The sequence below is a fragment of the Lates calcarifer genome, linkage group LG10 (assembly GCF_001640805.2).
Source record: "Lates calcarifer isolate ASB-BC8 linkage group LG10, TLL_Latcal_v3, whole genome shotgun sequence".
Taxonomy (NCBI): domain Eukaryota; kingdom Metazoa; phylum Chordata; class Actinopteri; family Centropomidae; genus Lates; species Lates calcarifer.
The window spans coordinates 21611618-21627252 of NC_066842.1; the positions used below are offsets into that span (position 1 = coordinate 21611618).

The 15635-nt window shown below is 38.5% G+C and overlaps 1 protein-coding gene across 1 annotated transcript; it reads left to right on the top strand.

The window, feature by feature from the left end:
* The first annotated feature begins 713 nt into the window (after positions 1-713).
* Positions 714-12270, top strand: si:ch211-216l23.2 (uncharacterized protein LOC565061 homolog). The gene is made up of 9 exons (XM_018703523.2): positions 714-921; positions 1101-1187; positions 2400-2473; positions 2901-3024; positions 6372-6571; positions 8296-8574; positions 8738-8905; positions 9324-9566; positions 9766-12270. The coding sequence occupies exons 1-9, from the start codon at positions 860-862 to the stop codon at positions 9801-9803; spliced, it is 1275 nt and encodes a 424-aa protein (XP_018559039.1). The 5' UTR covers positions 714-859; the 3' UTR covers positions 9804-12270.
* Positions 12271-15635: the final 3365 nt, after the last annotated feature.

The following is a 15635-nucleotide window of genomic DNA, read 5'->3' on the forward strand; positions in this document are numbered from 1 at the left end:
GTATATTTGTAAATATAGATTTGTACGTGATGTTTATGCATTATTATATTATATTATATTATATTATATTATATTATATTATATTATATTATATTATATTATATTATATTATACCACGTGAATCAGGGCTAGTTATTAAGTGTAATTATAGTTACGAAATAATAATATACTTAAATAATAATTCAAACATGATTACATTTTTTACGTGATACATGTGGACTTTGATTTTTTTGATACACAGATCATGTATACGTCCTGATCCCCTGCTTCAATTATGTACATCGATACACCCAATTCAAATTACACGCAGACATCATGCTCTCTGCGCAAAGGCATCCATCACAGACTTGACAACACATGAACACTACACGATAAAAAAGAGGATAGTGTTCTTGTGACACAGTTTGTTTTTTAAACCTCGTGTAAATATGCAGAAAAACTGCCCTGCTTGCCTCACAGAAGAGTTGGATATATCACCTGTGGTGGGCCAGTGTTTTAATTCTTATTCTATAAATCCTCGTAAGGGAGATGATACCACAGGTACCCACAGTCAGCAAGATTATGTCTTATACATAATCCCCAGAAGACAGTGTGTTTTGGGTAAAAAAAAACAGAACAAAAACCTTAGAGCCGTCAATTTTGTTTCGATTTTAATTTACCATTAACATCCCAGACCAGTAGGTGGCGGTATTACACAGTCAGACCATAGTCAGACCAGTAGCTGCCAGAAGAAGAACTCCTCCTCCGGCGCAGGGAGGGTGTAGTGGGGGCACTGGTGGAGTAACGCTAGGGGAAAATATTTCCTCCCCCTGCGATTAAAAGTTTAGGTTTATTTCGGTGAAGCTGCAGTGCAGATAACATGTCGTCTTGGGCGAAATCATCTGCAGCTGCCCGGCGGCCACCAGCTAACCCCAATGGAAGGTAAGCCGTGCGGTCTACTGTTGCAAGTGTAGCATTAGCAGCTAGCATGCTAGGCAGCAGCCACAACACAAAACTGTGTGGGTTTCACTACCCGATATCTTTTCTCTTTTAATCACTTAACATTACTAAATGTTAGCTACATTGACACGACCCTGAAAAAAACCAATTGTGTTGTGCAGTGCTCAACAGCTCCGTCTGTATCGGAGACCAGCTCCTTATCCCACCAGGGAGGAGAGGACCGAAGAGCTCAAGGATGCCCTGGACAGGTACAAGTCTCAACATTCACATCATTCAAAGCCACTATCTCTGACAACTGGCATTCATGTGCAGTTTTTGTGTAGTAGTTAGTGTATAACTGACTATAATCCAGTTACAGTGATTGAGTAGACACCTTCGCTGTTGAGGCGACTCTTTCTTAATAATTTGTTTTCAACAATGACTCTGATGTATTTAAACAAGGTCGAAAGCACAATACATTGTTTTAAATGTGTTATCACGCAGCGCAGTTCAAGACAACAACGGAAGATCATAACATGCTGGGGTCGTGAACACAGTCAAAACAAGTTCAAAGTGTTTCTTCAGCTGACAACCCTATAAAGAAAATGCATGTGACTGGGGTTTTTTGTAAGTGTTAACCCCCAATAAATCAGCAAATAATATCTGAACAGCTAACCAACAACAGGTCTTTCCAGAGCTAATGTCATTATCATTTAAGATAGGCTCCTGACCTCACTGTGGACAGTTTAATTGGAACATTTTTAACTAAAGGAACATTTCCACTTAAAGTTGTTTCTAGTTGAGTTATGTGTTATTATTTTGGGTTAAATCTAAGACAAACTATTCCTGTAACTGCCTCAGAGAAAAATAATGATATTGAACCCTAGCCTTTCTATTTGAAATACAAGTTAGTAAAAACTGGGTCTGATGGTTTAAATGAATAACACTATATTAATAAAATGTTTCTGATACTTTTAACGGGTTGTGTTACATTATAATGTTGTATGCAAAGGTTTGGCCAGCCCTGGGCAAATAACATTATTTCTGAAGTTAGAAGAGGTAAGTGCCTCCCCTGCAGCACACAGGTTAAAGAATGAGCCTTTATTCAAATGTAAATGTTACTTTTACTTCCATGAACTTAAAAAAATTAAATGCTAATTGTGGCATGTGCAATATGTTTGTTCACCCTGCTAAACTTTGGCAGATATCACAGCTTGAAAACATTTTTTTGTAGGAGAGTCTTTGTGTCCTTTGCTTGTTGCAGCAGTTAGGTTGGGACCGCCTTGAGAAACCCACATATTTCAGCAATTCACTCCTGACTGCTATAGCTGCAGATGTTGATATCTATCTATAAGTGTTTATGACATCTTTAATCATATCAAGTTATCAAGTAGAATGACCTAGTGATTCAATGTCATAGGAATTCCTTCTGCATTACAATGTAGTGTTAAAGATGCACCTGTTTACCTCTTTTCTTTCAGTTATGAAGAACTAGAGCAAATGCAAAACTTCAGTGGAAGTGCAAAATATGAGACATACAAGCATCAGCCAACTGGTGAGATGTTTTTAAAATATGTTCTTTAAAAACACACAAGAAGTCTGGACCTGTGAATTGTTTTTTTCTGTGCTTTTTTAATATGAGTATATGACACCAACCTATAATCAGTGTAAATATGAAATACATCCTTTGTAATTGTGTCACTGAATCTAAAATCAAACAGAAATACATTTGTTCAATAACTGATATCTGATTGGTTTACACTCTTAGATAACTCCTCTCATGTTACGCTGCACACCAGTATCCACTTTACACAAAAAGCATTAAATGCTAAAATACCATTTCATTATGAGTAGTGCAATTGTGAATTAACCAAAAATATTATTTCTCTATCTGCATATTTCCCTCTCTCCTTTATTTTCTGTTCTCTCCACTCTGTCTCTCCATTTACTTCCCAACTCTGTCACCATCCTCAAACCTGCAGCCAAGCCAGAGGGCTGCACTCCAGCAGACAGACGTAAAGCCCTGTATCAGAGGTTCTACAGACAGGTTCAGGAGGAGAGGAAGCCGCCCGACTGCGTGGTCCTCTCTGTCACCAACCAGTGCCTGTGAGTACTTGTAAAATATAATAAAAATGAACAAGCAGCTGAGGTGGAAATTTGGGGACTTTTACATGCAGAGTGTTGTAGTTTATACCGGACTGTCAATGAGACAAGACTGATGGATATCATTTGGGCAGGGTCAGTTGGTCAGAACATTTGGTTTTTGTATTTGGGCTCAAGTGTTTATGCAACACACACTCTTCCTGTTGAGACTTGGCTGGAGTGACTCACCCCGATTCTCTGGTTTTACTGGCATTTGTGATGGATAGGGCCTTTAAGAGCAGCTATACGCAAGTGCTTGTTGTCTTGAATGGGGGATACCTCATGCCATTTTTCTGATGATTAAAGAGTCCAGGTTAAGGTAAGGCCATCAACATTTTATGAGTTTTGGTTAAGATCATCCCTGACACGATAAAGCGCTATCCAGTTGTGCCTGACATCTGCCAAGATTTGAATTAATCTTTGTGTTTGTTGTATATTTAATTGGTAATCAGTATCTCCCTTATCATGGCTACGTCCTGAATTGGTGTAGTCAGACTACTGAGTCATTAATAAGGATTGTCTCATCAATAGGTAGTTGTTATGGGAGTAGTGCCCTACTACAGGCAGCAGTTGGCTAGCAGTTTTGAACTTGTTGAACTCAACTGTTCAACGTAACCAGTTGACCCTGTGTGTAAGTACATTTGACAGCAATAATCGCAGTGATCCTCAGGTATGCAAGCTATACAATGAGGTGGAAAATCGTCATCAGTCATAACGACAAAGACAATGACAAAGAAAAGGGGCCCAGGTTAACCTTTTGAAAGTCTTGACAAGCTCAGTTTTCTTTCTGTATTGTGTGAAATGATTATGCTGGTCACATTAGTTTTGATGTATGATCACTATCAAGGTCCCTGTTTCTCTCTCCCTCACAACAGTAATTTTTAACGATTCATGCTGTTTTCCTTAAATGTTTTTAAATCTTTTTAAACCAGTTTGAGACTGTTTTTTTTTTCCAAAAAACAAAAAAAATAAAACCTCTATCTTTCTGTGGTCCTGGTATCATCAGGAGCATATTTTGCCAGAAAGACACCAATAAAGAGAGACACCACAAACATCAGATCAAAAATTCACCCACTTCATTTAATAAGCAGTTTTTATTTCTGCACCACTTTTGTTTTAAGAGGCACATTTCAGTCTACCATTTGTGGCTCACACATAAAGACACTATGAACACTGAGAGCTGTGTTTTAGTGTGCTGTCAGCACTGACTTTTATAACCTCCTCTTTATAAATGAAAATGTTCTGTATCATGCAGTTACACTATGGTTTAACAGTTGTCAAACTTTCAGGGAAATCACTTTCCATGAAGCTATCATGAATAAGCTAATATTCATTTCTAAAATGTAATCTAAGCTACTGTTTTAATGCAGTTTCAAAGTAAGTGATATGTCTCCAGCAGTGTCAAACACACACACTCACACACACACACACACACACACACACACACACACACACACACCCCTTGTCAAAGTTCTATAATACAGCCACTCATTGAAATGTCATTACATAACATTCATGTTCACTGTACACATCAAATACAACTTGAATCGCAAATTCTCACTAATAACTTTATTTCATCAAAAGCTGCTGTTGTCCCATACCAGTGACATGCTACACAAGTCAAATGTTTTTTAATGATAAAAAATAATCTGAGTTGTTGTTTTGGCTGTTCAGCAGTGGATACTACACAGAGCTCATAAACAAACATCTACAAATAAATCTGCCCCCCTCCCCGCCCCATTACACAAAGCATTTTCTGTAGTAGGCAAGCAGTAGTGGTCGAAGCACATAAAACATTTACACTCACTGCACAATGCAATATCAAAATGTAATTCATGCACAAGATACTCGCACACAGGTGGCAACTATGGAGCTGTGCCAAATATGGCAGCTGTGCCTGCATGTCTGCATGTTGCTGTGACACAGTTAGAGTTGCTAACTAACCAGCACCCTAACTTGGGTTGTAGCAGCACAAGAACAAATACTCATTATACTTTTTAGCTGAGAATATACATGTATAATAACAAGCTGTGTTCACTGGATTTAAATCATTTGTTTGCTGTAAATTCATGTTCAATGTTTCTTTTCCTCTTTTCCCCCTTTTTAAAAGCATATTATGCTTGGACTCCAATTATTGTCTCAAATATGTTTCATGCTGTCACAGATGTCAAATTTTATTCTGGTGCCAGCATGATTTTCCCACATTGCATTTATTCAAAGGCTATTTGTAACTATGGGAAAAATTATCCATTAACTAATACTCAAAGTTATGTGCCATTAAAGAGTGGTATCTGCAACTGCAGTCGCAACTGCAATATTAAATGTATTGCAGGTTGTAAAGCAATAACCTCCTTGAAAACCTCTGTAGCTATAGCTGTAAGTAGCTGTCGTCTGCTCAGATGCTTTTCACTAACAATGAATTCCAGTAGTGATCCATTCAGAGAAACTTCTCAAGCCACTCCACTGCAACATAAATCTCTTTACCTCTGTCCCTCTGGAGGTTGGTACATTCCAAACACTCACATTTCTGATTAAATATGGCTGTTTACCCATTTTTTCTCAAACTGCTTTGCCTCCTGCTTTGTCAGTGGACAGCTTCCTATATCTACCACCACTGGTGCCTATGCTTCTTCACAGATCTGCAAATATATGGTTGAATGTTGGAGCAAAGTTTGAGTCTGGAAAGAAGCTCTTCCTCCATGATTCACTGGGAATTAAAAAAAAAAAAAAAGACATTTATCATTGATGCTTTAGAAAGGTATAAAGTAAAATGACACCTAACTCACCCAGATCCAGACATCTCACTGCAACTATATCAACCACCATCATTCAGCAGAGTGGTCTGAAAAATGCAAACTGCCAGTAGTTGCTATGGCTGGTAAAAAAGTTTAATAAAGTTTTGGTGTAGCTTTTTCCTTTGACATAAGGACAGTTTTTTCACAAGTTTAAAATGAATTCTACTAAATCTGCCGTACAAATAAAACCACTGTTTTACCTGATATATTACTTAAACGCATATTACAACACTTAACACAACACATCTATGTGAGATCCAAAAACTTGTGTTAGTGCCACCCAAAGCTCTATGTAATGCTACACCTGCTCCTGCCTAATCAAAGATCCATACACACGGAATCCAACACCAAAAGGAATGATGACTCGTGGGAACGTTTTTGTTGGAAAAGCACATTTTAAATTAAGAAATAACCTTCTGTTCCTCTCAGCGATATAATTTAGGTTGCTCTACATGCCAGTTGAGTCAGTTAATATAGAAATGTCAAGTTAACAAAGTGTTTCTCTTCCTCTCAAAGGGATTACCCCAAATCGCTAAGCCAGTGCTTGCAGGAGCGTGGCCTGTCAGTGGAAATGCTCTACCTTCAGGCGGAATCAGGCCTGACCCGGGCCCTGCAGGATGTCCGAGCAGACGGCTCCCCGTTATGTATTCTGGTGGAGCAGACAAACATAGCTCTGTCCTCCTGCACTGTTATCATATTCTCAGAATCCCTCAAAAGTAAGTTCGTACCCCTCGTATTCCTTCAAGTTTACCCAGACCACCTCAGTTACAGCCCTCCATCCCCTCTTCTAGACTCAGTTCAACGGTCTAATACGGTTTACGTTTTGTTTTACTATACATCATCCTTGAACACAAAATCTAGTGCCGATTTTGTGTAAATCAAACTAAAACAGGAAATACTGCCATTAAAACGTCAACATATAGATTTCTAAAGCTGCAATTCTTCACTCACCAGTTATAAAATGGTCTCTGTGGCTAAAACATTTATATTCATTATTTAAAAGTCATCTCAAGTCAATCAAATCCACACATTATTATTTCAATGCACATAATGTCCACATCTTGGCTAGACTATCCTCTGGCCAGCATTACATAGCATTACATATTTAACAAACTAAATAAAGTCTGAAGGTAGAAAAGTATGTGTGTCCAAGGAAAATTATGTGTTTTTACAACTTGCTTTATATTTTTGCAGTGCAGGTCATCACTTTTAACAGTTAACATTCGAAGTCCCAAAAGTAATTGCAGAGCTCTCTGAAAACGGTGGCATTGCAAAAAATGTGTCCAAAAAAGCAACAGATGTAAGCGGTCAGACTGTAAACAAACCCTTGGGTTAGTCAAACTACTTGCAAGAGAAAATAAAGAAAATGGTGTCATAATGAGACAGACTATTGTATTGTTCATTCACAGTTCATCTGTTTAATAAGGGATTATCAGTAGATGCTAATCTGGGCAAAATGTTGTCATGTTTACAGTCTGTATGATCATCTGGCTGCTCGTGCATGTTGCTGTGTTGGAACTATTTTTAGCAGTATTACCATGTTCTCAGAGTACATTGTTGTCATAAGCAATAGAACAGATGGTCTAAGCTACAAAAATAAAACTTTGGTTGTACTAAAGTGTAATTTCCCTTGAATTAGGCTGACCCAATATGAAACTTTTGTGAAATTCACATTGTGAAACAGTGATATAGTCAATATTTATACCATATCTGCATAGTTCAAAAACCAAATGAACAAATAGCTTGCAGAGCTATGCAGCCCTGCTACAATTATTACAATAAAAACTGATATTTTTTAAATCACATACCACGCACAAACAAATCTGCACAATACGGAGAAGGATATGCATTATATAAAGCATGAACATCGAAGTGATATAATTGTTCTTTGATGATTCTGTTCTGTGTTGCTCACAATAACAAAAAAGAAAACCAAAAAATAACCTAAATACATTTCAGTTTGTTCTGCTCAAGCAAAAATAAAATCAATGACTGCATGTCCTAAAGCAAATACAATAAAGAAACGATTTATTTTAGATCATTTAAATACACAGATCATCTAAAGTTCCATTGTGCTTTGGCATCACATCTGAATGCACATAAAAATGTTATGTCCAGAAATATAATTCAATAAAGTTACTGATAAATGTACATCTTTACACAAATTGCATGCCCCTCACTGCCACCTCCTTTTTCAACAAACCACAACTCACATTTAAAAGCAACTATTAAAAGTGCCACTTACCAAAGTATCAGTTTATCAGGTGTATTTGCTGATCCCAAAATCACATTAAGCAAGATGCTTCTCGGTATGACCTGAGTGACCCATAAGAACTCCCTGATTTTATAGCTTCTACAGATTTAGGTTTGTCTTGTTTCACCTCTTTCTCCCACTTCAGTCCCCTGTCAACTCACTGTTAACCCTTCCCTTCCCTCCCAGTCCATCGCAACATGCCCAAAGACCAGGCCATGGACTTTGTTGCAGCAGAGTACAGTCGCGGACTCGTCAAAGAGCGCCCACCGAGGGACCCCGCAGACATTGCAGCACAGGCATCACAGCTGCTGGATGACTTTCTAGATCGAGAAAAGATTGAACGCTACAGTGTTCCCTCTGAAACACGCCAGCTCCTCTCACTATTAGCTGAAGGGGTGCATCTCTACTCCGAGGAGCTGGAAACCATCTCGGAATATGTCCGTTCCCGGCAGGAACACATACAAGGTGAGATGCTGACTACGCTGTAGTGCCTAGAAAAGCTAGGACTGGTGCCGTGTCAGCATTACTGATTGCATCGTTCACCTGATATCCTCTCCTGCTCTCTCCCTTTGGGTCATATCCTCCCTCCCATTTGTGATGTCATTTTTATTTCTTTCGCTCTCTCCAGCCTCCAACATTGAGGGGGAGAGAGGGAACATGTTACCGCCAGGACTGGGGAAACCACCTCCTCTGCTCCCTACTCCACCTGGACCCCCTCAACCTCAGTCTGCAGGTGGTGGCGGACCCATGGTGGACCACTCCCCACCTTCACCTGCACCTCTCTTGCCTTCACCAGGTGGGACTGCAGACTCAACTACTTGCTTGAAAATTTCAGAAAAAAGAATCAAAAAAACAGTCAAGGGTGTAGGAACCACATACCTGAAAACCAAAAGAAAACCAACTCTGTCCACCCTGTTTTCAGACTCCTAGTACCTTGTACATTATATTCTTTGCACTAGTGTCAGAGGCATTTAAATTAATTCCAGTTGTACTGTCAGATATCCATCTCCGATTACACCTTTCACATGGTTCCATCATGGTTCCATCATGGTTCCAGTGGTTCCTTTTCTGTACTTTTTAAAGAAAAATCTCTTCCTGTACTAGGTAATGGGGCTTTACCTTTGGAAAGCAACTGACTTCTCATGCATGTAAATAACATGCATGCATGCATACATATGATCTGTCATGTCTTCTTGTTTTCCTTTTTTTTATAGGTTCTTATCCCAAAACCAAACCTCCTCCACTGCTTTCTTTGCATCGGCCTCCTGGTCCATCACTAGGACTCCCAACTTCACGAGGCCCCCCATCCTCACACAGCCCCTACGGTGCCCCCACTGTGCCTCGTGGGCCCCTACTACCCCATCCTCCGTACCATCCAGGCCCCAGAGGCCCTCATGGTATTAGAGGAACCCCTCCTTCCCTAAAGAGTTCTCGCCCTCCACTTCTCTCTGCTCCAGGTGGGTTTTTTCTTTTGACTGGAAATAGTTTTTTTGTTTTTTTTTGTATATATATATATATATATATATATATATATATATATATAATGAATTAAAACAAGATAGTGGTTACACACAAAGAAAATTTCATTTTAACATGATGTTATATGTATGTGTAATTTTAATTTTTCCTCTTTTCCTCCTCTCTTCCTCTGATCAGGTCCCCCTCTTCCACGACCAAGTGGCCCCCGACACTAAGAAATGACAGAGACATGCACATACAAACGCACACAGACACATGCACACACACACACATTGTAACAGGCTACAAGTGCTAGCAGTGTGCCATTTCACCTAACTCTGGAAGAGATGACTCCTGGCCCCTGCATAAGTAGAAAACCACATTCAGTGAGATAGAAATGATAGCTGTTAATGTTAGATACAAGGTGCAAAAAGGTTCTGAGACTGTGCTTATAAGAAGTAAAAATCATACCTGATTTAGGCCTGCATGTTTTCAACACGCTGTGAGCGGCTCATTATGATGGAGCACCCGGTGGCCATCACGCTACAGTTCAGGTCATTTGCACCAGATGTCCCCCCTCAGACATCTCAGAGCAGTGCAGTAGAACTCAACACCGACTGTCTAATCCTGGAGGACAAATTCACCGTGCACGTCCCCATGAATATCAAAGAAAACAAGAGGCATTCTCTTCGCCACACTCATGACCTGATGATCCCTCTTCAGTCTTTGAGAGTGCGGACTCTTCCACTGCAGAGGCTGGTATTTGATATCTGGGTCAAAGCTGTAGACACAGCTCTCTTTGGACATGAAGGTTGGGTCATGTCGGGCGTGCTGATGGAGATCCTTGCAGACTTTGACACAGTACTGCTTCTGCTCCATGGTGAAATGCGCACCTGCAAGTAGTCACAAAAACAGGTGTAACACCGGTGCCAATGTTGATCATAAAATGTAACGCACCTGCTGCATGCTTCTTACTGTGCCGCCCTGTGTTCATTTGCAACAGAAACAGTCTCTGAACTTTTTGATCGCACCTTGCTATCATTGTATTATTGTGGATGGATTGACAGAGGTTTGCACAGAGTATTCCTGTGATTGATAATTTGTTAACGTCCAACTTTTTTTCTCTTTATGATGTGCTACACTTCTCACTCAGTCAGCCCTTAAAAATTGTGTTCTATGCTTCCAGTTTGCCTTTTTAGACTCCACAATGTGACATGCTGCACAGGATAAACGTTGAACATCTCGCTTTGTAAGCTGAATGCATAAGAAAAACAGGAAAACAATGCAACAGCTGGTTTACATGTAAAGTGACAAAACGGCAAAGGGTGTTAGTGGTAATATGATGGTATCAGGTCTTTTATTTTTTCTGTATATCATGAATATAGCAAGTAGCCTACATGCTGTAAAGGGTGTTTCAAGATGGTGCTTAAAATTTCACAAGGCGTTCTTAAGGAGAGAAATACATCAACTAATTCAAAGTTTGTGTTTATAAGCTGTATTTTTTGCTCAAATTCTATTTTATTTATATCTAATGTTATTTTTGACAGAAGTAGAGGTAAACTGTCTGAAGGAGTTTTGTACAATAGTTCTCATTCTAAAGTTTCATACACATCTTTTGGCTGCTTTTATGACAAATCCTCTTATTTATTACATTCAGTTTCACTTCCTGTGTGCCGTCTTTCTAAACATATTCACGATGTATTTCCTTACGATGTTTTTCATACTTTGTTCAAGTGAGAGTAGTGACACGAAGAACAAAAAACTACTATATACCTTGGCAGTTAAAGCATGCTTGTTCTGACATCTTTTTCTAACCATTATTTTGTCACCCAGATTTAAAAGAGACATTTTGTGTTACATGAAAGCATAAGAGGCAGCTTGAAATGCTTGCCATCTCTTTATATATTCTTGCAAAAACCAAGTGAACAAATTGGTGTTGTCTTCACAGTTAGGACGTCTAATTCTGATGACCATTTTGATACAAAATGTACAGGAAAGCTCCACTTCAAAATTCTGATTATATGTTAGGAGATAATCACATTCAACTGTGCTTATTGTAATTCAGGGAAAAAAACTGGTTTTCTCCATTACAAACAATTAAATACTGTAAATGTTTTGGCTCTGTGCTGTTGATTGGTTTTACACATTTTGACTCATTGCTAGAATTTGTAGCATATTCTGGTTTGGTTGTTAACCTTCATTTGCAATACTCTCACATGGCATTTGTAGAGTTCAGATAAGGCACCAATCCAGTTACCAAGTGAATCACAGCTTGTACTTTATGTACTAATGTTTGTGAGAAATCCTCTTTGAAATCTTGAATGTGTTGATTGCAAGATTTTATTTCCCGTGCTATGGAACCATTTGGGAAGCCTTCCATGTTTTGTTTTAACCATCAAAACGTGAAAGATCACAGGTTCCGCAACAAGCAGTCATTTGTGAGGAAAGACTTTTCTTTTAAACTGCTCAACATTTTCTTCTGTTTTGTAGATATTGTTGAAATCCTGTATTCTCTCTCTTTTTTAAAAAAAAAAATATAAATTGTAAATGTTCAACAACTTTGCACTGTGGATTAGTTGTCATATTTTCTTTGATGTGCAGCAGTGTTAATGTTGTTTTGATTTGATGAGTGTTTCTGTAGTTTTTCTTTTATTCAAAAGAGAATTAACCATAAGGAATAAAAATCTAATAATTTTAAGTATACACACCCCTTGTGAACACTGACTGACGTATTACAGCACTTAATCACTGCGGAAAGTTGTCAGGATGTTCAGCAACAGAAAGACAGTCAGAGTCAGAGTAAAAAATTCAGACGAGTTAATCTAATTTAGTTAGAGAGATGAAACCAGACCGATTTCATATTCCACATTCAGTGGCATGGAAATGGCCTTTTTATCTTTTTTACACTTTTCACTAAGCTGCAGATTTGTCTGAAATGTTCCTTTGACTTCATGATGTACTCTTCAATACTAAGTTGACTAAACAGCAGCTGGGTCTGATTACACACACTGGCCCTGACATTGGATGAGAGGTGGGGTACACCCTGGACCGGTGGCCAGTCAGACAGACAACCACTGAAGCTCACATTCACACCTCCAGGGAATTTAGAGTCTCCAATTAATCTAATCTGCAGTTGGACTGGACGAAGTTGGAGTACCTAGAGGGAACCCATGCAGGTGCAGGTAGGACATGCAAACTCTACACAGAAACCCAGCTGATTCAGGGTAGGTAAGTAGGTAAGTTAAAGAAACAGAACAGTGAAGAAAGTGTCCATCAAACACATGCTCACACAGTCCTGAGAAGAGGTCCAGCCATGGACAGTAAGTGAAAACGTGTGTGGGACCTTCAGTTTCTATAGAGTTTTAGAGGTTGTGTGGATGAAAACAAAGAAAGAATGAGAAAGTTTTATCTTCCTCAACAGGTTCAACCAAACTACAGAGGCTCAGACACTTGTTAGTTAACCTTGGCCTGTGCACCCTCACACTGACCTAATTAAGAGCACCTGTGAGAGTGAAGCACCAGCACACACCTGAGGATTCAGGATACTAAACTCACTGATCTCTCTCATAATTTAGATTTTCATCTAAAGACATATATTTCTGAAAGTTAATTTCATGATCTTGTGAAGCCAAGAACTCCTCCCATCTGCTGAGGTGGAAAAATACTATGTGCAAAAGCAGTTAGTAATAGTAATTCTACAACACCGTACTGTTAAAAAAAAACAACACAAAGAACATACTGAAGTATGTGTCCCGTGTGAGTTTGCAGGTTATAGCCCTGACCAGGTGTAGAAAAAGGCTTCTGGGATGAAGTATTGCCTTTTAAACTCTAGATGGCAGCATACACCTGCTCTTTTTCCTCATACACCAGTGGGACAGAATTACAGCTGCGCACACATGGAAATTAAAGTCCTCAGCCTATTAGGATTTTTTAGTTCTTACCATACTTGCTCTCAGTATTTACAAAGACTGCCTTCCTGTGACCTGACTGGAGTAAGCAGTACTACCCATGCTACAGAAATACATTCCACTAAACTGTTTGCAGTTATATAACAAATGCCAAAAAGTGCTAGTGTGGTAGACATACCTATAGTCCTTGCTCACAGTGTATAATCGAGGTAATTTTTCACAAGTAGAAAATCTTCACACATATTTTTTTTTATACCATACAAAAATATCTTTAATGTTTGTTAATCATGAAGTATGTAATCTTATGGTAAATCTGACTCCACTTTCTTTAATCAGCTCTATGAGGCTTATTTAGTTCTAGAAGCCTTTGTATTGTGTGTGCAGCAAAACTGGTCTTTGTATTTTACAAACGAGTGCCCTGCTTCACAAATGCTCGTTCTGTGTTGAGAATGTTAGGTTGGTTTCACCTGGATCATCTGATTTATGCTGTTAGCAAACTGTACAGGAAGAAAATGCAAAATATGCTCCACATTGATGCATGTAGTGTGGGTTAGCCGGGTCTGCAAACCCCAGTTAGGAAACAAGTAAACTCAGGCATCCTGAGGAACTGTGGCACTCTTGTACGAAACTCCTTCAAATCTAATACAAACAGCATTCCTCTTGTACATTTCTATCCAGGTGTTTTTTGTTTTCTAGTCATATAGTTTAAATTAATACCACTTTAATGTGTTTTTCTGTATAAAAAGCAATTAATAAGTTCTCCTTTGAAAACTGCTGTATAGTCTGAGACGCAGTCATACAAACACACAGAGGGTGAATATGCCTGAATGTGTCTGGTATTCTCCTCCTCCTCTCTTCCAACTGTGGGTGCACTGCTGCGAGGAGCCCATCAACTCAGGAAGTAATGGACAACCGTCTCCACCTCATTACACCAGCCTACACACACACACACACACACACACTTTGATTGGACACTGTGTGTTGTATGTGAAAGTTGTTTATGTGCAGAAAAACAGCAGCATACTGTTGGTGTTCAAGTATCTTAAGTTCATATTTTAAGTATCTTACTGAAGTATTTTTCTTGCTTTTACAGGAATGTCTACAAGAGACAGTCACTTCTAAAATGATTTCATTGGCCAAGTAGTTGTAGTTTTAGGATCATGCAAATGTTTTATCTGTTTTACTAGTCACGTACTGTAGATATACAGTGGCTTCAGGAAGTACTGAGACCCCTTCACTTTTGTCACACATTGGTGTGTTGTAGATTTGATTTTAACTGATAAAAAAATTTGTCCTCAGTCTACACTCAATGATCATTATGACGAAGTAAAAACATGAACTAAAAAAAAAAAAATTAAAAACTGAAATCTCTTATTTACAGAGGCACTCGTTTTGCAGAAAGGTTCATTCCGGAATAATGTATTACATCATATCACCAGATTATTGATTATTAATTATGGATGCATTAATGTGTATATCACTTCAGTATTGCAGGTGGTGAAGTTGGGAGTAATTGTTACTTTATATACTGCTTGTGAATTTCCTCCAGTAAAGTATTGTCTTAACCTATGGTTATAAATCCTAATGAATTTGTTGTAGTAACTAAAGTTATCAAATAACAGTAGTGGAGTAAAAAATAAAACATAGAGGCACACACACTCTCACAGAAGCACACACATACACACTAGGCTATTACAGCAAATTTTTTTCTTGCTTTCTTCTTGTCATTGGTATGAGAGTAAAATTTCTTCAGGTGACTAATGTGAATGTGAATGCGAATATAGTAATGACTGCTGGCATGATCATGAGTGTTGACAGTGCTTCCAAAGGTTATTAAAAAAATGACATGAATTCAAAACTACTGCTAGTGGAACTTTAATATGGAGATGATAAAAGACTTTAAACTAGTTCCTAAAATTCCACAGATTTTTTTCTAACCTGATAAACAATCACCAATCAAACAATCAATACAAAAACCTACAAAAAATTACTTTGAAAAATGAATATATCTTTAAACTATTACAAGCCGTCAGTGACATTAAACACTAGAGAAATGCAGGAACTGTAAACAGACAGGAATGTAAATGACTAAAAGCCACAAGGCAATTCTCCCATTCTGAAATTCACTTTTACTTAAGGTGTAAAAATATGGACTAAAAA